The sequence below is a fragment of the Hyperolius riggenbachi genome, chromosome 7 (assembly GCF_040937935.1).
Source record: "Hyperolius riggenbachi isolate aHypRig1 chromosome 7, aHypRig1.pri, whole genome shotgun sequence".
Taxonomy (NCBI): domain Eukaryota; kingdom Metazoa; phylum Chordata; class Amphibia; order Anura; family Hyperoliidae; genus Hyperolius; species Hyperolius riggenbachi.
In genome coordinates, this window is record NC_090652.1 from 22,781,670 (window position 1) to 22,803,407 (window position 21,738).

At 46.5% G+C, this 21,738-nt stretch overlaps 2 protein-coding genes across 4 annotated transcripts in view; both read right to left on the reverse strand.

Annotated features, from left to right (window-relative positions):
* LOC137524137 (zinc finger protein 436-like) overlaps nucleotides 1-21,738 on the reverse strand; it is a 297,499-nt gene that overhangs the window by 142,778 nt on the left and 132,983 nt on the right. The window lies entirely within an intron of this gene.
* On the reverse strand, nucleotides 4,319-21,325 carry LOC137524149 (oocyte zinc finger protein XlCOF22-like). Of its 2 annotated transcripts, none has more exons than XM_068243719.1 (5): nucleotides 21,134-21,325; nucleotides 18,474-18,665; nucleotides 18,021-18,088; nucleotides 17,443-17,929; nucleotides 4,319-8,841 (listed from the first exon to the last, which is right to left on the reverse strand). In XM_068243719.1, the coding sequence occupies exons 2-5, from the start codon at nucleotides 18,505-18,507 to the stop codon at nucleotides 7,919-7,921; spliced, it is 1,512 nt and encodes a 503-aa protein (XP_068099820.1). In that variant the 5' UTR covers nucleotides 18,508-18,665; nucleotides 21,134-21,325; the 3' UTR covers nucleotides 4,319-7,918. The 2 variants fall into 2 exon arrangements, with proteins under 2 accessions (XP_068099820.1, XP_068099819.1); XM_068243718.1 differs by having other exon boundaries at nucleotides 20,874-21,325.

Consider the following 21,738-nt stretch of genomic DNA (forward strand, 5'->3'; position numbering starts at 1 on the left):
GCTGAAGATAAGAAGTGCCCGCGGGGACGAGTGGGGACGTGCCGGAATCGAGCCAGTGGCTCGATTACATGGTAAAAAACGTACCGTGTATTTCCAGCATAAAGGGGCTTTGCTATTAACCACTAAAGTCGGCGGGTTTAATCACAGATATTTTTTCCGTGATCACGGGCCGAATACGCAGAATAACGGCTGAATCCGTGATTGAATTCCATGATCGATTCCCGATCACAGATTCGGTTCATGATGTCGGATAGTGAAAAAATGCTCGTGAATCCCAGCTATGCCGTGATCACAAGTTCATCATGAGCACCACTATATGTAATACTGCAGTTGGGGGGGGGGCGGTATAACTTACCTACGCAGAGTTCCCCAACCCCTTCCGCAAGGCCCACCAGCAGTACATGGTTTGCAGGAAAGCACAAACAATCACAGGTGAGGTGATTAGTGTTGCAGCAGAGATGATTAACTACCTCTGTGGATTTCTACAAAACATGTGGTGTTGGTGGGCCTTGAGGACAGGGTTGGGGAACACTGCTCCTGTGGCCTCTCCTCCGTACGGTAGTTGTCATCTCCAGGGTTGCATTCGCCTTCCTCAATTCATGCTGGTGACCTTTGTACTCAGATCCACGGACTACATCTCCCGGAATGCATTGCTGCAGGCATGATGCGGCACTGTGTGGAGGAGATGACCGTATGGGTGAGAGGCCACAGGAGGTCAGTATTGACTCCCAACACCCCCCCCCCCCTTCCAAATGGCATACCTATGAATATGCAGGATAAAGCCAATATATGGCTTACTCTGCTCCTGCACAAGTCCTGGCGGCGTTATTTGCTATTCCCCCTCCAGGTCCACGTGGATGGTAGGGAATTATGTAATTTGACTTCAAGCTATTGCTAGTGACCGAATTACAGTGTTCTAAAGGTAATTTGTACTCCGTCTTATGACGGCGCCCAAGTGACCGCTGCTATAGCCGTAATTCTTATTATGGCCTATGGTGGCGCTGGCTGCGCCCAAATCTCCTGCGCTGTTTTCACAGAGCTCGCCTCAAATGGCACACTGTTACAAATTACAAAATCCCATTGCTTCATATTAAACATTTTTTTAGGCGCTCAAGTCGCTTATAGATGACTCATAGATGGCTGAGTGATTAGCCATTTACATGAACAAAAAGTGAGGGCAGCATTCAAGGACAACTGAAGTGGATAACTATATGGAGGCTGCATCTGAATTTCCTTTTAAATAATACCAGTTGCCTGGCAGACCTGCTGATCTATTTGGCTGCAGTAGCATCTAAATGATACCAGAAACAACCATGCTGCTAATCTTGTCAGATCTGACAATGTCATAAACACCTGATCTGCTGCATGCTTGTTCAGGGGCTACGGCTAAAAGCATTAGAGGCAGGGGATCAGCAGAACAGCCAGGCAACTGGTTTTGCTTAAAAGGAAATAAATATGGCAGCCTCCATATCTTTCTCACTTTAGCCGTACTTTAAAGAAAGCACAGATTGAAGCATGTACAGTTTGGACCGTCGATCAGGGATGATGAATAAATACACTGTGCTTGCGCGTTTCGGCACAGGGAAGAGTGCACATGCACAGCAGCAGAAAGTGATGGGCAGCAGAGAATTACACTGCACTGGAAGGAGACACCAGATTGCTGCTGGCCAAAGGAGAAGAGTTGATTCTCTTGTGCAGGCAGCAGATGCTGGGGATCTCTGCTGGTGTGACATGCTGGCTAGAGATGGCCTGAGGGCAGGGGTGCAGCTTGTGGTGGAGGCTTGAGATGCCGGGATCCCCAGGCAGGTTTATTACCCAGAAATCTGCCGCCGATCTCTGCATGGGGAAGAGGGAGACCCACTAGACCACCAGGGAGAGCAATGGAAGGGAAACTACCAGGGAAAGCAATGGAAGTGGGACCACCAGGCAGGTTTATTACCCAGAAATCTGCTGCTGATTTCTGCATAGGGAAGAGGGAGACCCACTAGACCCCCAGGGAGAGCGATGGAATGGGTACTGTTTGCAAGGAGTCTGTGTGTTCTCCCCATGTCTTCCCCCTAAATTTGCCCTGGAGTACAATGGACATATGACTATGCTAGGATTAGAGTGTGATCTCCTCTGGGGGACAGTAACAAGACTATTGTATGTAAAGTGCTGCGGAAGTCATCGGTGGTATATAAATAATAATAACCCCCAGGCAGATAAACGGAAGGGGAAAGGAAGAGGGACCACAAGACCACCAGGGAAAGCTCTAATGCTGGGAACACACGATACGTTTTTCCCGTTCGATTCTCCACTTGATCGTTTTTTGCGCTCGACTCGCCACTCGATTCTCTTATCTTTTTCCATTCACTTCTGAGGAATCGAGCAGGAAAACGATCGAGAGGAATATCGGACATGACGGAATTTATCAATCGAACGCATCTATCGAGCGGGAAAACGAAACGTGTGTTCCCAGCATTACATCACAGATGAGGGACATGTGACTATGAGGAGTGATGGGTGTGATGTGTTGCAATCTGCCTGTAATAATGAGCTGCAAGCCCATTGTGCAGCCACTGCGATGGAGGACATGTTATAATTTGATGGGGGGTGTAAATAATGTATATAGCATTTGTATGTATGTACAGCACCTTCTGAGGAAGCCTTACAGTGAAACATGTTGGGGTCTCATGCACATCACTGTGCATATGTTTGATTGCACCTCTGATGTAATTTGTAACCCATCCAATCGATGTGAGGGGTGAGCGAATCACAGCGTACGAGAGGTATCGGCACCCGGGAGACTTGGGCACAGGATACAGCCGGTATATGGCTGATCCTGCTGCTGCACAAGTTCCCGGCCATGTTAATTACTATTCCCCCTCCAGGCCGCCATGGATAGTGATGGAATGATATAATTCAGCTTCCAGCAATTGCTAGATGCCGAATTCTTGTGTTTTAAAAGTAACTTCAACTCCGTTTGCTGACGGCGCCAACGTTACTCCCTGTGCGCTGCTATAGGCGTAATTCCTATTACGGCCTCTGGTGGCACTGGCTGCGCCCAAGTCTCCTGCGGTGGATTAACTGTGTTCGCGAATTACGCTAGTGCATTTGGTCTGTCAGTCTGTAGTCTGGTTCCATCTTGTGACAACCATCGCTCTCCTGCTCGACCCCACATCAGTACATGTGTGAGAGTTTTGTGATCACAGCAGGGGATAGCTACACCCCACTCCATGAGAAACTAATGAGTGATAAGGTAGTGCTCAGGGGCACCCAAATTAAAAAGACCAAATTCAGTCTATGTATAAAAAAGACAAGACCACTCACAAGGAGTATCTATATTAAAAGGTTTAGAACAGATTTTTATTTTATAACATTAGCACTGTGACAACGCGTTTCTCAGCAACCGCCGCTTCCTCAGGTCAAGTAAGTGCCAAATATCCAGTGTTCGGGTCTGTAGAGCGCTGGGTGCACCTGAGGAAGCGGCGGTTGCCGAGAAACGTGTTGTCACAGTGCTTATGCTATCAAATAAAAATCTGTCCTAAACCTTTTTATATAGATACTCCTTGTGAGTGGTCTTGCCTTTTATATATATATATATATATATATATATATATATATATATATATATATATATATATATATATATATATATATATATATATATATATATATATATAAACAGACTTTGGTCTTTTTAATTTGGGCGCCTCTGAGCACTACCTTATCACTTATACTCTACACTAGTAAGGGTCAGTATCACACAAACTTGTGAGATACAAAACTTTTTTGGAGCAGCGACCCATCACTCACTTCTTACATCTGAAAGGCCGAGTGGAGACAGTACTTCTCAAAATGCCCTCAAGAGTGGTTGCATCTGGTGGCAACCCACAGTTGTGAGTATATCACCACACTGTTTTATCTTATTCCACATCACCAGACGATACTTCACCAGATTGCACTCCCGGTTCTACTGGCAAAAAACTAATGAGTGTGTGTGTGTGTGGGGGTAAACAAACACTAGCACATAGTGGTCATATGTATTGACAAAACTCACACAGGAATACTCACAACAATGATGCTACGTTGTGTCTTACTAATAGACTCTTTTACAATTGCTTTCATTTGTCCAAGGACTGTCCATTAGGACTCCAGTGTTGCATATGCTGTTTCCCTGGTACCTTCCTTTCGGATAGTGTGCAGTCCATAAATTGTTGTTCCCTTGGGGACTCAGCTTTTTAATTATATATGCCATGAGGTTGTATTACTGTTGTTTTTATAAATAGGGGTTTGTAATGATTTATAGGGTACAATGAGTAAACAAAAATACACAAAACAGAGAAAAACGCACCTTTATTGCTAAATAAAATACTGACAACATACATTGTACTAGAAACATAATTTAAATGTTGTGAAAATCATAGCAAATTAGTGTGGGTTTTCATCTACAATACTTTCTTTAAAGGAGACATGGTGTATTATGTCATTTTTACTTGTTTCTCCCCTTTAAAATGCATGTTCATGCTGCTGCTCAATCCTATAGATATTGTCTGGCTGTAGCTCAGGAAAGGAAGGGGGAGGCTGCAATTGGGCAGCTCAGCCTCTGTACATAATTTCTGTTTTGAAGAGACATCCCCCTCCCTCGTGTTTAGCTACACTGCCCTTCTGGAGGAATTTATAAGTGCCACTGATGATCTCACAGACTCTGAGGCAGAATCAGCTAGAAAGGCTACTGATTTGGAAATGACCAGAAGAGCTTCTAGGCTGTTTTCATGTGGGGTACCTGCTGCTAAGTGCCTCTGCAAGCCTTTCATCCATTTGACCAAGTTCCTTGCAAGACAGTCCACAACAATCGCAGGTTTAAATGAAAATGCCACAGCATCCCATGCTTGCTTTAGGAGAATCCGTGGGATCTTTGAGCGAGCCCATGGCCTCGAAGGACAAATCTGTGTCCTTTGAATACTGGGATAAAAGGCCGTAAAGTTTAAGACATTTTGACCGGATCTCCTGATTAATGCAGATCTGCACTCAGAACATCCTTTCTGCTCTAACAGATACACAACAACATAATAACCTTCAAACAAAACAACATTTGTTACAGCCGACACAAATCCTGCAATACATTTGCACTGTTTCTACCTCCTGATTCTTGGAAGCAGACATCAAATTACAAATTTGTGATTAGACACAAATGAGAGGGAATTAGATAGGATTAACTCTCTCAATACATACAGGGTGCATTTCTCTAGGTTTTCCTTCTGTCCTGTACAAGAGTTCAGGTCCACTTTAACCCCTAGCCGGCCGCTCCACACCGATTGCCGTGAATGGCTGCGGGCGGAGATTGCAGGAGATTACGAGCGCTGATGCTCATCTCCACATCTCCTTCAGTCTCCCAGCGGCGATCGCCACTCGGAGACTGTTAGACGGCGAAACAGCCGTCTATTAATATTGTACAGCGCTGCGATCTACAGCAGCGCTGTACTGGGGATGGCCGTGTGACACGGCTGTCCCCCTGGCAGGCAGAAAAGTGATTCTCTGTCATAGGCTGAAACCTAGATAGGGAGGGAGAGATATAAAATAAACAAAAAAAATAGTGAAATTTATGTAAAAAAAAACCCCAAATATATATTTATTAAAGAAATAAAACCCCCAAACATCTGGGGAACGATCAGACCCCACCAGCACAGAGCTCTGTTGGTGGGGAGAAAAGGGGGGGGGGGGAATCACTTGTGTGCTGAGTTGTGTGGCCCTGCAGCTTGGCCTTAAAGCTGCAGTGGCCCAATTAGGAAAAACACTTCAGCCCTCAAGTGGTTAAACAGGAATCTTTATTTGAAAGGTCTAGGTATGAATAATTGTCTCTGGGGATATTTCCACTGAGACGAGATTATATTCTTGATTGATCTGTAGACCGTAAAGACTCTGGAGCTTTGCCCTGTTAACCCTCTGTACATATTACCCTGAGCAGAGGCCATCACCTGGGTTTCCTGGATCTGCTCAGAATCATATACTGCTTTCAGCTGCTCTGAAGTATCCTCAGCACTAAAAAGATAGCGAAAAGTTTTAATCCATGACTGGGTTAGGGAGGAGTCTGAGTCTAAAGCTTCCCCTTCTTCCCAGGAACCCTCTGAAACCTCCTCTAGCGATAATAGTAGAGGACTATTAACTGGATCTATAGTCAGTGCTTCTGTACTAACTCTCCCTGAGGGTGGTAACGGAGGGAGTGAGACTCCCTCAGGAGAATCCTGAATCCCCTCCACCTGAGTCTGATCAGTCTGGCCCATCTGACCAATGATGTTAGTGGATGTATGGGCAACTGGCTGGTGATAGACTGGTGGCTGTATGGACAGTAAAGCAAATTGCCGCTGTTGCAATAATCCGGTCTGAAGAGATACAGGAGGCAAAGCAGCCCAGAAAGCTGACAATGTAGTAGTAAGCTCTTCCTTCATAGACTTCATTAAGTCCGACAAAGCCACTGTGGTGCTTTCAGGTTTAGGTACTGCAGCAGTCACTTTAGCATGACAATCTGCACATACACTGCAGGGAGCCCCCTCAGGCAAACTAGCATTATACTTTGTACATCTTGCAGATTTTGAATTGTTCTTCACTCTCTGCGAAAACATGAAATAAACATGACATCAGCATTATACTCACAACATCACCAGCCAGACAGGAGAAAATGAGGCAAACAGCCTCTCTCAGGCTTTGTGCACATCTAGAATAGAAATCGCTGACACCAGTGATTTTCAATTTTTTGCGCTCCCCCCCTCCCAATGCTGCACTGCGATTTTGTTCAAAGCGCTTTGTAAGCGCTGTTGCAGATCAATTCCTTTTTTCACTCCTTGAGGTCAGTCAGAAAGTGAACTCTTTCACCTGCAAATGAATACATTTATTTTCAAAAGCGCAAACGCAATCACCAGATAAATCAATTTGTGAGCGTTTTGCACATTTCCTATACCTTCCATTGTAGCAAAATCGCCCCGAAAATGGTACCTGCAGCGCTTTGCTGAATGGAAAGTGGACGCAACGCGCTGTTATGAACTATCCCATAAGGATTCATGGCACTAGCGATTTCAGGGCGTTTTTTAAAAATCGCTGGTCCTAAAAAAAGGAAAAAAACTCAAAACGCCCTAGGTGTGACCAACCCCTTACCGCAGGCTGTGCACTGGCCTACTCTGTGCGAGCCTCTGGGGGTGTGTCCTGCAGCGGATTCTGGTGACTGCTCCATAGTCCCCTCGCAGAACGGCGAGCATCGCAGCAAGTGCGCACCTTATAAGCCGCGCTTCCTGCTTCCGGCCCTCCCTCCCCGCCAGCCGGCCATCAGCCAATCACACGCCAATAGGTGTGGTCCAACCATCGCTTCATCCCACCCACTCCACAACAGAGGTACGCACGGCAAGAACTCATCCTCTACACGAGGAAATACAGCCATGGTGGTGGCGCTCTATCAGATTCCATGAGCCCAGTAACAGCGCAGTACACAGCTCCAGGTTACCCGTTACCTCCACACACCAGGCCGCCCAGCAGAGCTGACCCCACCGCCATCACTTTACACAAATACTACCTAACGCAGGGTAGGTGCTCTCAGGCTTCCCTACTAATAATAATAAGCAGGTTCTTCCCTGGGTGATGCAGAAACAGAAAAATAACTTATTGGGGGGGGGGCATACTTTCATGCTGATTGGTTTGTATTTCAATTACTTCTGGTAGGAGTTTCTGGTTTGGGGAGGGACAGACAGTCTCAGGAGGGGCCGTCCTGGAGGACGTAGGGAGGAAGTCCTGAGTGTAGAGCAGGTGACAACTGTAGTGTAGTTCCAGCACTGTGAGGCCACGTCATTGCTGCAGCTCTAATAATATGTGCTTCCAGGAGACTTGTGCTTGTTTCCCCGTAGCTTCATAAGCTGCCTGACTGTAACTTATCACAACATCACTGACATGACTAAGGACACTCTCCTATGTGACTTTTCAGATGTGTCATAAGACTAGCTTTCTGACGGAAACATTTCTCACACTCTGAACATGAATAAGGACGCTCTCCTGTGTGAATTATTTGATGTTTAAGAAGATCAGATTTCTGAATGAAACATTTCCCACACTCAGGACACGAATAAGGACGCTCTCCTGTGTGACTTCTCTGATGTGCTAGGAGATAAGCTTTCTGAAGGAAACTTTTCCCGCACTCTGGACACGAATAGGGACGCTCTTTTGTGTGACTTCTCTGATGTCTAAGAAGATTAGCTTTCTGACTGAAACTTTTCCCACACTCAGGACATGAATAAGGAGTCTCTCCTGTGTGACTCTTCTGATGTCTTAGAAGATAAGCCTTAAGACTGAAACATTTCCCACATTCAAGACACGAATAAGGACGCGCCTCTGTGTGCGTTCTCTGATGTTTAACAACATAAACTTTCCGACTGAAATATTTCCCACACTCTGGACATGAGTAAGGATGCTCTCCTCTGTGACTCCTCTCATGTCTAACAAGCTCATTTTTCTGACTGAAACATTTCCCACACTCTGAACATGAGTTGGGACGTTCTCCTGGGTGACTCTTCTGATGTCTAAGAAGATTACTTTTCCAACTGAAACATTTCCCACACTCTGGACATGAGTATGGACGCTCTCCTGTGTGAATTCTTTGATGATTAAGAAGACCAGATTTTAAATGAAAACCTTTCCCACAAACCGAACATAAAAAAGGATGGGTATTTGAGGTAACAGGATGGGATCTATCAGACGGTTCCTCCGGATTGGAGAGATCTGGTGATTTGTCCTCATGGTGACGTCTGCTGGGTATATTATCAGCAATGGAGTTTCCTGCTGGTAAATGTAGTGCGGCACCATTATCTTCTGCACCATAATCTGTTGGAGAAATAATAACAGTCAGAGAACAGTCATTGTCCTGTCAGCAGTCATGTGTGTTGCCGTAGCAGTGACAGATAATGACAAGAGAATATACAGGGTGGTGCAGGGAAGACCCCCGTGCTCCTCTTACTCTATCCCCGCTGTGTGGGGTCTCCGGCATTATGAAGCCTGTATCACCTCCATTTGCTGCAGTATGAGAGCGTTACCTATACGGCAGCACATGCAGGTGACACAGGCTTCAGGTAAGCCGGAGAGGACACACAGCAGGGATAGAGTAAGAGGCACACAGGGTCCGGCTGGCCGGGGGCTGCCTATATAACCACACTCCTGCCAGGCAGCCGTGCCAGTCTCCCATGCACCCCCCTGTATATACTCACACTCCTGCCAGGCAGCCGGGCCGCTCTCTCATGCACCCCCCTGTATATACTCACACTCCTGCCAGGCATCGGGGCCGGTCTCTCATGTGCCCCCCTGTATATACTCACACCCCTGCCAGGCAGCCAGGCCAGTCTCTGAGCATGCACCCCCCTGTATATACTCACACTCCTGCCAGGCAGCCGGGCCAGTCTCTCATGCACCCCCCTGTATATACTCACGTCCCTGCCAGGCAGCCAGGCCGGTCTCTCATGCACCCCCCTGTATATACTCACACTCCTGCCAGGCAGCCGGGCCAGTCTCTCATGCACCCGCCTGTATATACTCACACTGCTGCCAGGCAGCCAGGCCGGTCTCTCATGCACCCCCTGTATATACTCACACTCCTGCCAGGCAGCCGGGCCAGTCTCTCATGCACCCCCTGTATATACTCACACTCCTGCCAGGCAGCCGGGCCAGTCTCTCATGCACCCCCCTGTATATACTCATGTCCCTGCCAGGCAGGTTTCTCATGCACCCCCTGTATATATTCATGCTTGTGCCAGGCAGATTACTGGAAACAATGTTGTCAGGTAACTATTAACTCTAGTCTTCCCCAGTATTACTATTTCTTAATAATATAGCACAAACATCTTCTATAGCCCGATGCATAGTACAAAACAAATATTGGAGAACATATGTACTGCATATGAGACGTTAAGGTCACTGTACAATCATGACATTCAGCAGTACAAGAACAAATACATACATAGGTAATGTGTAGTTTAACTGCTTTTGGGTAGCGGTGATTAAAATCTACTCGGTTTGGAGGCTGATAGTCCTGCCAAGGCGTAGATTTCCCCCTCACCGCCGCCACGCGCTCTCCTTGCCCTGCCAGTCGCGTCGCTCTCGGCCTGCTGCAGCTCACTCGCCCTGCCGTCAGAATAACAACAGAGTTCCGTGAGCCGGTCAGAAGCTGATTTCATTGGCTCCTGATGCGGTCATCAATGAGAGCAAATCTTATTGGCTCACATTGATCACAGGGTCAGGAGCCAATGAAATCGGCTCCTGCCCCACTCACAGAGCTCTGCTGTCATAGAGACGCCAAAGCAGGTGGGCGGAGGCTACAGGTGTACGACGGTAGCAGTGATTCATCAGTATGCGACTTTTTTTGGTACCAGCAGTCTGTAGTCCTTAAGGTGCCAGAGACCGCTTGTACTTAAAGTGTTAAGATACCACTAAAACTGGTACAGGCTTATGTGATAAATTACAAAATAGGAAAAACTAGGAGAAGGCCTGTGCCCTTGCGAGCTTGCAATGTAGAGGGCAATGGGGTGGAAACAATAGGGAAGAAGACACAGGAATTAGCTGATGAAGCCATGAGCCTCCATTGCGACCTACAACAAATTGTAGACTTGACTGAAAAGGTGTGTTTTATGAGGTTTGTACAGTAATCTTCCAGCATATGTCCTCTAAAATGATCAGCAAGAATGAGTCCCCAGCTTGGAGAAAGTCCTGAATGTAGAGCAGGTGACATCTGTAGTGTAGTTCCAGCACTGTGAGGCCACGTCATTGCTGCTGCTCTAATAATATGTGCTTCCAGGAGACTTGTGCTTGTATCCCCGTAGCTTCATAAGCTGCCTGACTGTAACTTCCCTCCACATTCCTGACCTGACTAAGGACGCTCTCCTGTGTGAATTTTCTTATGAGCAGTAAGAATGGAATTCTGAATTAAACATTTCCCACACTCTGAACACACATAAGGACGCTCTCCTGCGTGACATCTCAGATGCATAGGTTATGGCCAGAACCCGAAGTCTGGCCACTTCGGGTTCTGGATGGTCAAAACATGAAGTGGCCGTGCACCTGCGGCCAGTGTTAGAAATTAAATACTCCCGGCTGCATAAATGTCTTGCTGCAGGCAAAAGGTTTTAAAATTCCTGCGTGAATTATCTCCCGTGGCGGCGCGGCAATCTGTCAGATGAAGCCACCTCTTCGGCTCTGCCTCCTCCCCCTTCCCCTCTACTATGCAGCTGTGGTAGCCGCGGACATGCTAGTCCCCCAGACTCATTCGTAGTGGCAGGGAATCCTGCCGTTCATTCCTCTGCAGAGCCGGTGCTGGCAGAAGTAATGTCTGCAGCCTTCCCGCTCTGCTTCCTTGCCTCTATGAACGATCGGGGATACGCATGGTTCCCGGCTGCTGCAGTTGCATGAGAGGGGCAGGGGGAGGAGAGGAGGCAGAGCCGAATAGGCAGCTTCATCTGACACATTGCCGTGCCGCCAGGGGAGTTTATTCACACCGGGATTTAAAAACATTTCGGCCGCAGCAAGACATTTAAGCGGCCGGGAGTATTTCATTTCTAACACTGGCCAGGGGCACGGCCACTCTGAGTTTTGACCGGCCAGTGGCCAGACTTCGGGTTCTGGCCGTAACATATACGAAGATGACATTTCTGACTAAAACATTTCCCACACTCTGGATATGAATGAGGATGCTCTCCTGTGTAAATTTTCACATGTTTAAGAAGATGAGCTTTCTGACTGGAACATTTTCCACATTCAGGACATGGATATAGATGCTTACCTGTGTGAGTTCTCTGATGTGAAAGCAGATCCGCTTTCTGAATGAAACCTTTCCAACACATGGGACACAAATAAGGACACTCACCTGTGTGAGTTCTCGGATGTCCAATAAGACCAGTTTTGTGACTAAAACACTTCCCACACTCTGGACATGAATAAGGCCGCTCTCCTGGGTTACTTCTCTGGTGTCCATGACAATAACTTTTCTTAGAAAAACATTTCCCACACTCAGAACATGGAAATTGCTGCCGCGATTTTGCTATGCAGTGCATTGCATAGCAAAATTGCGAATGCAATCGCTGGGAAATTTGCTGAATCGCAGTCGCTAGCGTTTAGCATGAACGCTAGCAATTGCTAGTGGAAAAGGGCCCTTAGGGTGATTTTAAAAATCGCCGGCACTAAAAAAACAAAACAAAAGCGCCCTTTTGTGTGAATAAGCCCTTACTGATAGAGAGGGAGGTGGGAAGAATTATCAGTGCTCAGAATGTGGGAAATGTTGTAAAAACACATCACATCTTGCTGCACATGTGAGAGTACATACCAGGAAGCAGCAGTTTCCATGTCCAGAGTGTGGGAAATGTTTTTCTCAGAAAAGTTATTGTCCTGAACACCAGAGAACTCACACGGGAAAGGGTTCTTATTCATGTCCTGAGTGTGGGAAGTGTTTTAGTCACAAAACTGGTCTTATTGGACATTCGAGAAGTCACACAGGAGAGCATCCTTATTTGTGCACCGAGTGTGGGAAATGTTTCATTCAGAAGGCTGATCTGCTTTCACATCAGAGAACTCACACAGAAGAGAATATTTGAAAATTTACACAGGAGAGCATCCTCATTTATATCCAGAGTGTGGGAAATGTTTCAATCAGAAATGTAATCTTTGTATATGTTACGGCCAGAATCCGAAGTCTGGCCACTTCGGGTTCTGGCCGGTCAAAACGCGAAGTGGCCGTCTGCACCATTATTTGGAGGTGAGATAAGATGTCCCCCAGAAGTGTTCCCAACAGTCAGTGAACAGTCATTGTCCTGTGTTGCTGTAGCAGTGACAGATAAAGGCAGTTTCCACAGTCCTGGCCAACAGTTTTGAGAATGGCACAAATACGGGTTTTCACAAAGTTTGCTGCTTCAGTGTTCTGTTTTAGTTGTTTCTGTGATGTATTGAAGTATAATTCCAAGCATTTCAGTAAGTGTAAAAGGCTTTTATTGACAATCAAATTTATACAAAGAGTCAATAATTGCAGTGTTCCTTTTTATTCAGGACCTCTGCAATTGATCCTGGCATGTTGTCAATCAACATATTCGAAAATTCTTGAAATAAAATATTGTTTAAAACATGTCGTCATGACAACAGTCAAAATATTGGTAAATCAAAATATTGGTAAGTTTTTAGAAATCCATGCAGAGCTGTTTCAGATATCTTAAGAAATCACTAGATACTGCAATTTCCTTCTTATAAGGTTCTTCAATGAAAGGAGTTAGAAAGGTTCCTCAGACAGTGCAGTGTATATGGAAATTGCTGAGGCTGAGGTAACCAATACATCTGCTGTGTTGATACCAGCAGGCTCTGGGGAACACTTCACAAATCATGCCCAGACCACACTGCACAATCTGTAGAAGTGCTATTAAGGACTTCATAATCTGCGGCAGTTTAAGAATGGATTTGTACTTTTCTTAACTGCAGTTTTTGAAATGTATGTTAAACTGCTGCTAATAAGTAGGATTTAAGAAGTTTCTTATCATGCAGAATATGTAGTATGAGACTGAACAGAGGCGCCAAAAGTATAAAAACAGTATTTAAAATATTAAAAAAATTGCTTAGGAGGCAGTGATGGACTTACCTCCCTCAAGCAGACACAGGAAACTGTATTTTAACAAAACATAAATTTATTGGTACACTCCAGGGTATTGCTTACAACGCGTTTCGCAGGTCTATACCCGCTTCATCAGGCAGTAGAGGTAGGAGTACACAGCACTGTGTCAGATTCACACCTGGTGCCACAATGTTTTGTTGAAATACACAGTTTCCTGTGTCTGCTTGAGGGAGGTAAGTCCACCACTGCCTCCTAAGCAATTTTTTAAATATTTTAAATACTGTTTTTATACTTTTGGCGCCTCTGTTCAGTCTCATACTACATTATATATCCACCCTTGGTGGAGGGGGATACCTCTTTTTCTTCACATCTACAGAGAGCGACTTCTTAATCCTGAGTGAGGACAGGCCTATCTCCTCACCTGCTTATACAGTGGTTGCCTGGAGGTAACTCTGGTTTGTAAGTATATACATTACTCTTTATTATACCATTTTTTGCTTTGACTTACTACACCATATTGGGCTCTCGGTTCTACCCTCTTTCATTTATCATGCAGAATAGTTCTCCCTGCTGGTTAGAGCTGTTAAAGAATAAAAAACTGTTGGTAATGCTTTGATAAATCTGGCCCCAAGCGTATCAGAGGACAGGAAGAAGAATGACTGCCAGCGTCTGGATGTCAGGGGAGGTGAGTTGCAATGGCTGCCATGCTGCACTCTGTATTAATTCCTACCAGTGGCTACCCAGAGTGAGGCCCCGTTCACATCCGAAATCGCAAAACGCCGGCGACTACAGCCGGCGTTTTGCGAGAGTGATTTTCCCGCGATTAACACGGGAAAAAAAAAAATCACTGGACACGCGGCGGTTCTGAGCGGTGCTATGCATGCTAACTGCGATCGCTAAACGCTAATCGCGAATCGCCGGAAAACCGCTGCATGTAACACATTTGTAAACACGTGCAAACGCAGCAGTGAGAACACTGCCATGTGTTACATGCTGCAGCAGTTTTTAAAAAACCGCTAGTGGTTTGCCTGGAGCGGGAATCGCGTGATTCCCGCTCAAGTGTGAATGGGCCCTAAGGTTCGGGGTTACTGATCTGAGATGCTGATTTCCGGACACAGTCTCACTCAGGGTTACCGCTCAGGTGGTTAAGGTCTGTCCATTATCCTAAAAAAGTCAATGTTTTGTTCCCCGAGTCACTTGGTTACCACTTTGGGCTTATGGCACGGTGCAGCATCCTGCTGGAAGAGGCATTGTTCTTCACCAAGCTGTTCTTGGATCCATAGGAAAAGGAGGATCCCTTGGATGTGAAGCAGCCCCACACATGAATGGTCTCAGAATGGCTTTACTGTTGGCATAAGACAGGACTGATAGTAATGCTCATTTTTCTTGGAGAGAAGCAGCTTCTTTGCTGCCCTTCCTCCCACCAGGCCATCCTGCTAAATTCTTCACCTCACTGTGTATTCACATGAAGTCACACCTGCCTGTTGCCATTCCTGAGCAAGCCCTGCACTGCTAGCACTCCGATCCTGCAACTGAATCATCCTTAGGAGACAGTCCTGGCACTTGCTGGACTTTCTTGGGCATCCTGAAGCCTTCTTCACAACAACTGAACCTCTCCCTGAAGTTCTTGATGATCCAATAAATGGGTGATTTAGGTACAATCTCAGTAACAGCAATATCCTTGCCTATAAAGCCCTTGTAATGATGACAGCTCGTGTTTCCTTGCAGGTAACCATGGTTAACAGAGGAAGAACAATGATTTCAAGCATTATCCTCCATGTAAAGCATCCAGTCTGCTATTCTAATTCAATCAGCATGACAGAATGATCCACAGCCTTGTGCTCAGCAACACGCTCACCTGTGTTACCGAGAAGATTACTGACGTGATCTCAGCAGGTCCCTTTGTGGCAGGGCAGAAGTGCAGTTAACATTTTTTTTAGGGGATTAAGTTAATTTTCATGCCAAAGAAGGACTTTGCAATTCCCCTGATTGCTCTTCGTAACATTATGGAGTATATGCAAATTGGTATCATAACAACTGTAGCAGCAAACTTACTGTAAACCAGTTTTTATACCATTCTCAAAGCTTTTGGCCAGGACTGTACAGCACAGACTCTTATCTGCTGTGCTTCATTTAAAGGGACACTTAAGTCAAACAAAAAAAATGAGTTTTACTCACCTGGGGCTTCCAATAGCCCCCTGCAGCTGTCCGGTGCCCTCGCCGTCTCCCTCCGATCCTCCTGGCCCCGCCGGCAGCCACTCCCTGTTTCGGTGACAGGAGCTGACAGGCTGGAGACGCGAGTGATTCTTCGCGTTCCCAGACACATTAGCACCCTCTATGCTGCTATATGGTATATGATATATGCTATAGCAGCATAGATGGCGCTATTGTGGCCAGGAACGCGAAGAATCACTCGCGTCCCCCGCCTGTCAGCTCCTGTCACCGAAACAGGAAGTGGCCAGGAGAATCGGAGGGAGACGGCGAGGGCACCGGACAGCTGCAGGGGGCTATTGGAAGCCCCAGGTGAGTAAAACTATTTTTTTTTTTACTTAAGTGTCCCTTTAAAGGATCTCCACCCTGTATTGTGACTGATAGTTACATCACACCTGAAGCGGAATGTACTTTGCTCTAATAGATTATTTACAGCATATTATATACAACCAGCATTTTTTTTACTAGCACTGCATTCAAAGGGTTAACACAGGCCTTAGAAGCTTCCCTGCCAGCCTGCAGAGCTGGCCGCTTCCAAACTTGCAGATAATGTTATCTTGTGTTTAATTGTATCAAGTGAGGAATGTAAACAAAGCCTTCTCTCTCACTGCTGGGTCTCCTGAAGACAGTGTGACAATCAGAAAGCATCAGAAAGCATTTATGCTTAAGTTAGACGATGAATAAAGTAGTTATAAATAAAATGCAAAGTAAGCTCTCAGAGTAAAATAAGTGTACTTTAGGAACGTATAATTTCTAAATGAATAATAATACGTATGCACAAAAGCAAATATGCTAACCATATAGAAAAGTAGGAAAAAGTGGCATATAAAAAGTAGGAAAACATGTTTTTATTGAATATTATGTCAGGGTTTTATATCGCTTTAAGTGAGTGAGAAATGGAGGCTGACATTTTTATTTCTTTTTAACTACTTAATGCAAACAGGACGTCTAATAAACCTCCATTCTGACGATATGCATGCGAACAGTGGCAACAGGTGGCCCAGCAACAGGAGTGCGATCTAGGACGCGCTCCGCCGGGCAGCGCGGGCGTATTACTCCGGGTCAGAAGTAGGGAAGTGGTTTAAAATAAATAAATAAATAAAAACACACCAGATGTGCTTTAAACAAAAAGCAAAAGTGATATCAGCAGAGAGATCCTCCAGAGGCTTCGCACATCCTCCTCTCTACCACCCATCCAGCGCTGGACCCTCTTGAAATTTCTCATCCTTGATGGAGCACAGCCGCACTGCGCAGGTGTAGGACGCCTCGCACTTGTGCAGCAGCATGGAGCCCGGTCAGGCTCGGGGAAAGTTGAGCCCGATCTGAGCTGCACAGGTGGGAGGAGTCTCCTGCGTCTGCTCTGTGCTGCTCCACAGGTGGGAGGAGTCCTGCAGCTGCACTCATTCACGGACAGGAGCACCATGCGCACTGTTCCTCCAGGGCTGACACAGGGGTTTCCAGGGGTCCCAGCGCTGGACGGGTAGAGGAGAGGGGGATGGGGAAGCCCCTGCATTATCCAGAGGCCTCCCTCTACTGAGGTCACCACCCATATGGGGCACTTTATTCCACTACAGGGTCACTTTACACTCCTACAAGAAATAGAAATCTCCACAAGTTCTGCTTGTGTGATCATTACTTACCTGGGCTGATATGCAGGAAACACGCCTCCTGTTCTACTGTCATTCCTCCCTCCTCTGCAGGCGTCTGATCACTCCTCACATACGTCTCTTCCTCTGTCATTGTCTTCATCATTCCTCCCTCCTCCATAGACTGCTGATCCCTCCTCTCATATGTCTCTTCTTCTTTCATTGTCCCCATCATGTCACCCCCCTCTGTAGATTGCTGATCACTCCTCACATATGTATCTTCTTCTTTAAATGTCTCTATCATGTCACCCTCCTTCATCGAGAGCTGATCACTCCTCAAATGGGTCTCTCCTTCTTTAATTGTCCCCATTATGTCACCCTCCTCCATAGAGAGACAATCATTCTTCATATAGGTGTCTCCTCCTTCCTCTTTAATTGTCCCTATCATGCCACCCTCCTCCATAGACTGCTGGTCACTCCTCACATACGTCTCTTCTTCTTCCTCTTTAATTGCAATTTTCACATCAAGCTGCTCTTTACCCTAAATATGCATAAAGTAAACAAAAAAAAAAGTATTTAACACACTGGTAATAATGAACGCAGTATGACATAATTTTTTGAGTTCCACCTACCTGATAATATTCCTGGGAATAAAGAGGACCTGTATATCTCTTTGGTGGGTTTCTGCTTCCAGGCCCATCTGTAGGAAACATACACACTTAGTGATTACATTATTCCTACATGTTTCACAGACCGGGGGAAGGGGGAGGGGTCTGTAGGCGGTCCTTTCATGTGACTCTTTCCATTACAGAAAGTCTTCCCTTACCGGGTGACATGAGCGGAGGGGGGAGAGTAAGCGGTCCCTCCGTATGACTCTTTCCATTACAAGAGATGAAAGTCTCCCCTTACCTGGTGATATGAGAAGGGGGGAGGGGATGTAGGTGGTCCCTCCGCATGACTCTCCCCTTACCTGGTGATATGAGGGGGAGGGGATGTAGGCAGTTCCTCCATGTGACTCTTCCCTTACCTGGTGATATGAGGGGGGAGGGGATGTAGGCGGTCCCATCGTGTGACTCTTCCCTTACCTGGTGATATGAAGGGTGGCTGATTCTCCATCATTATGTCCTCCCAGAGTCTTGTGTCCTTCAGGATAAACTCGCTCCTCTATGGAGGAACAGACGGGGACATCCTGACACCTTATAGGAACCGGAGTCACACACACAACCAGGAGAGGACTGGGAAAGCTCTGCAGATCATTACATGACGTCTTCACAAGCCTGCGTACAAACATAGAACTCCAATCAATGGGTGGGACTGAATCAGGAGAGGTGTGGCTCATCAAGCAGAGCCCAGTTCTCTGTCCAGCCTGAACACTGGCATGGATCTGTCCTTCCAGGACTGGAGTTCATCTTCCCAGCCTTGGTGTAAATCTGAACTAAAGCTACGGACAAAAAGGAAATACTTATCTAAGGCAGGGGACACACTTGTCTTTCAGTTTTCTGCTAGCTTTATAGTGGAGCCGCTGGAGTGCAAACGCAGGAGGCGGGGGAGTGTCCGTACTTCTGGCGTCATGATGCGACGCCAGAAGTGAAGATTACAGGACATACTGCGCATGCGCGGGGCAGTATGTCCGGGTCAGGGGTCAGGAGAGTCGGCCAGTACTGGGAGCTGTGGCTGACGAGCGGGACCCGACGGCAGGGAGCGAGGGGAGACGTGAGTATGTCCTTTTCTTTCCCTACACATTGCAGGTTTTATCTCTCCGCAGCCTGTGGGCTGAAGTATCCTTTAAAAAGCGCTAGCGCTTTGGCAAATAGCAGGAATCACCTTAGTGTGAATGGGCCCTTACCTGCAGCAATTTTGCCGCGATTCTGGAGCGATTGCGGTACAGTGCTTAGTAAAGAGTGGACCGTGATCGCTCTAAATCGCAGAGGTGTCCAATGATTTTTACCACGCTAATCGCAGTAAAATCACTCACGCAAAATGCTTTTAGATGTGAAGAGGGCCTAACAGCTGATTTCTCTCCTCTCCATGGGCTTGATTCACTAAGACAAACAGCACACCTTATCAGAGTAGCATAGCAAGGGCTACAAACCCACAGGGGCTCAGGGCAGGACGAGTGGAGCTCTGCTGAGAAGGCGTGCTAACTTTGATAAGGCATGCTATTTGTCTTAGTGAATCAAGCCCTATGTGTGTAAAAGCATGCTCTGGGTAGCAGAGCCAGCCTTAGGCCTCTTTCACAGCAGGACGTTGTGTTTTATGCGACATTAAAGTCGCAACGCAAATTACAAAGCAACGCCCCAAAAATGTTGCAACGTAAGTTATAACGCAACCCCCCCAAAAAGTCGCAACGCAACTTAATGCCCCGTTATCGTTGCATACAGTAGAACATACAGGCAATGAAAAGTATGCTTCCAAGTCATTACTGAGCATGTGCAAACAGTCTAACACAGCTAATAACGTGTATAACGCACTGCAGGCAGTACTTTCACTTAACGTGCAGCATTAGACACCGACGCAACATGTGCACTGTGGGCGAGGCATTGATTTTTCAGTGCAGTGAGTTATTCTGCTTTAAATGTTGTATTAACGTGCGACTTTAACGTGGCACTGTGAAAGAGGCCTTACAGATATTTTAGATAAATACTACTTGCTGCTGAGGAGGCAGCCTTCAGTCCAGGCTTTCATCTCACACACGGAGAGAGGATAGAAGCAGCGTACAGCTGAACAAAGGAGGCGGTCGCATTTTAGTGACTAGCGATGGGCTCACAAGTAGTTACCTACTCAAATTCGTGATTCAAATGAGGCTTAATTGCCTCGGCTGGGAGACGGGGGTGGGGGGGGATTACTTATCCAGAATTTCGATGGCTACTATGCATCCCAAACGTCTTGCACGCAGCCTATAGGATGCATTGCACTCACTACCACGCACTTCCTTCATCTAGCTTGAAGGAGGAAGTGCGCAGTAGCGAGTCTTGCAACATGTCCCATAGGCCACGCCAGGATCCGCAAGACCTTGTTCACATTACAAATCGCAAGCGCTGGAAATTTGGTGAGCGCTTTTATAAGCACTTTTGCTCAGCGATTACGTTTTTCACTAGCTGCTAGCTGGATGTAGCTTACAGACTAACCAGCAAGCTCATGGTGAACCAGAACTCATTGGAGTGTGTAAGGGACTACAATGGTCCTAAAAGCCCCCTTACTAAAATGCAAAATGCTTGGAAACAGTCCAATAAGGTGCAGGAATCCACTTCCTGCTGACTTTATTTGCTCTTAATTCCGAGCTGCACATAATTTGAGTAAAATCTGGAGGCAAGCCAGTATTAGTAGCATCTAACTGACATATATTTACACTGAGAACACACTGTACACACACACACACACACACACACACACACACTGTACACACTGTACACACACACTATACACACACTATACACACACTATACACACACTATACACACACTATACACACACACGTCACTTACTGGGGTGATGATGACAGCTTGCAGCAGACACAGGCAGTCCCTCCAGCAGAGAGGGGACACATGCAGCACTTACTGGGGTGGTGATAATGGCAGCTTGCAGCAGACACAGGCAGCCCTTCCAGCAGAGAGGGGACACAGGCAGAGCTGCTGCAAAGTCTGGAGGAACAGCTGATTCACAAAGGGGGTCTCTACACCATGTGAGGGTCCCCCAAACACACAGCTCATTCCTCTCCTCCTCTTCCCACTCAGCATTCACACACCTGGCTGCAGGGGGGCTTCTCACATGGCTGGGGGGATACACATTGTCCAGAGCAAGAGCAAGCTGGGGGTGTGGCCTCCTCTCTATGGCTGGGAATGCCGGGCTTCAGAAAAATGGCCGCCGCTGCTGAGGTGTGCAGCTCGTGCTCTAGTGGTGGAGATTGCTGGCAGCAAGATTATGGGCGTTTCTGTAGTAACGTCACTTATTTACATGCTTCCGCAAGTTCTCTGTAACAGCCCTATGAATTCTGGCTCCGCCCATGTCAATGTTTCCTCCGCCCATTTAAAGCAATGGCACATAATATGCTCAAAGCTACTTGTGCGCTTTATCTCCCTGTTTTGAGTTTATTAAATATATTCAGTATCTGTATGTGAGTGGAATTATTTGCACACTTCCCTGTCTGCAAGGAAAATGTAGTTTTAAAGACCCCTGAGCATCTCACATTATTATTTTGTGTGAATGAGGTTTGTAATCAGTGATGCTCGGATGCCCTCGATCACAGATTCAAATAAGTCCGGCCACGGCAGTCCTAAAATCCAGATAAGCCGTGATTGTGATCCAGATTTGAAACTGATTTACGAATTCAACTGATTGATGACTGTCTGT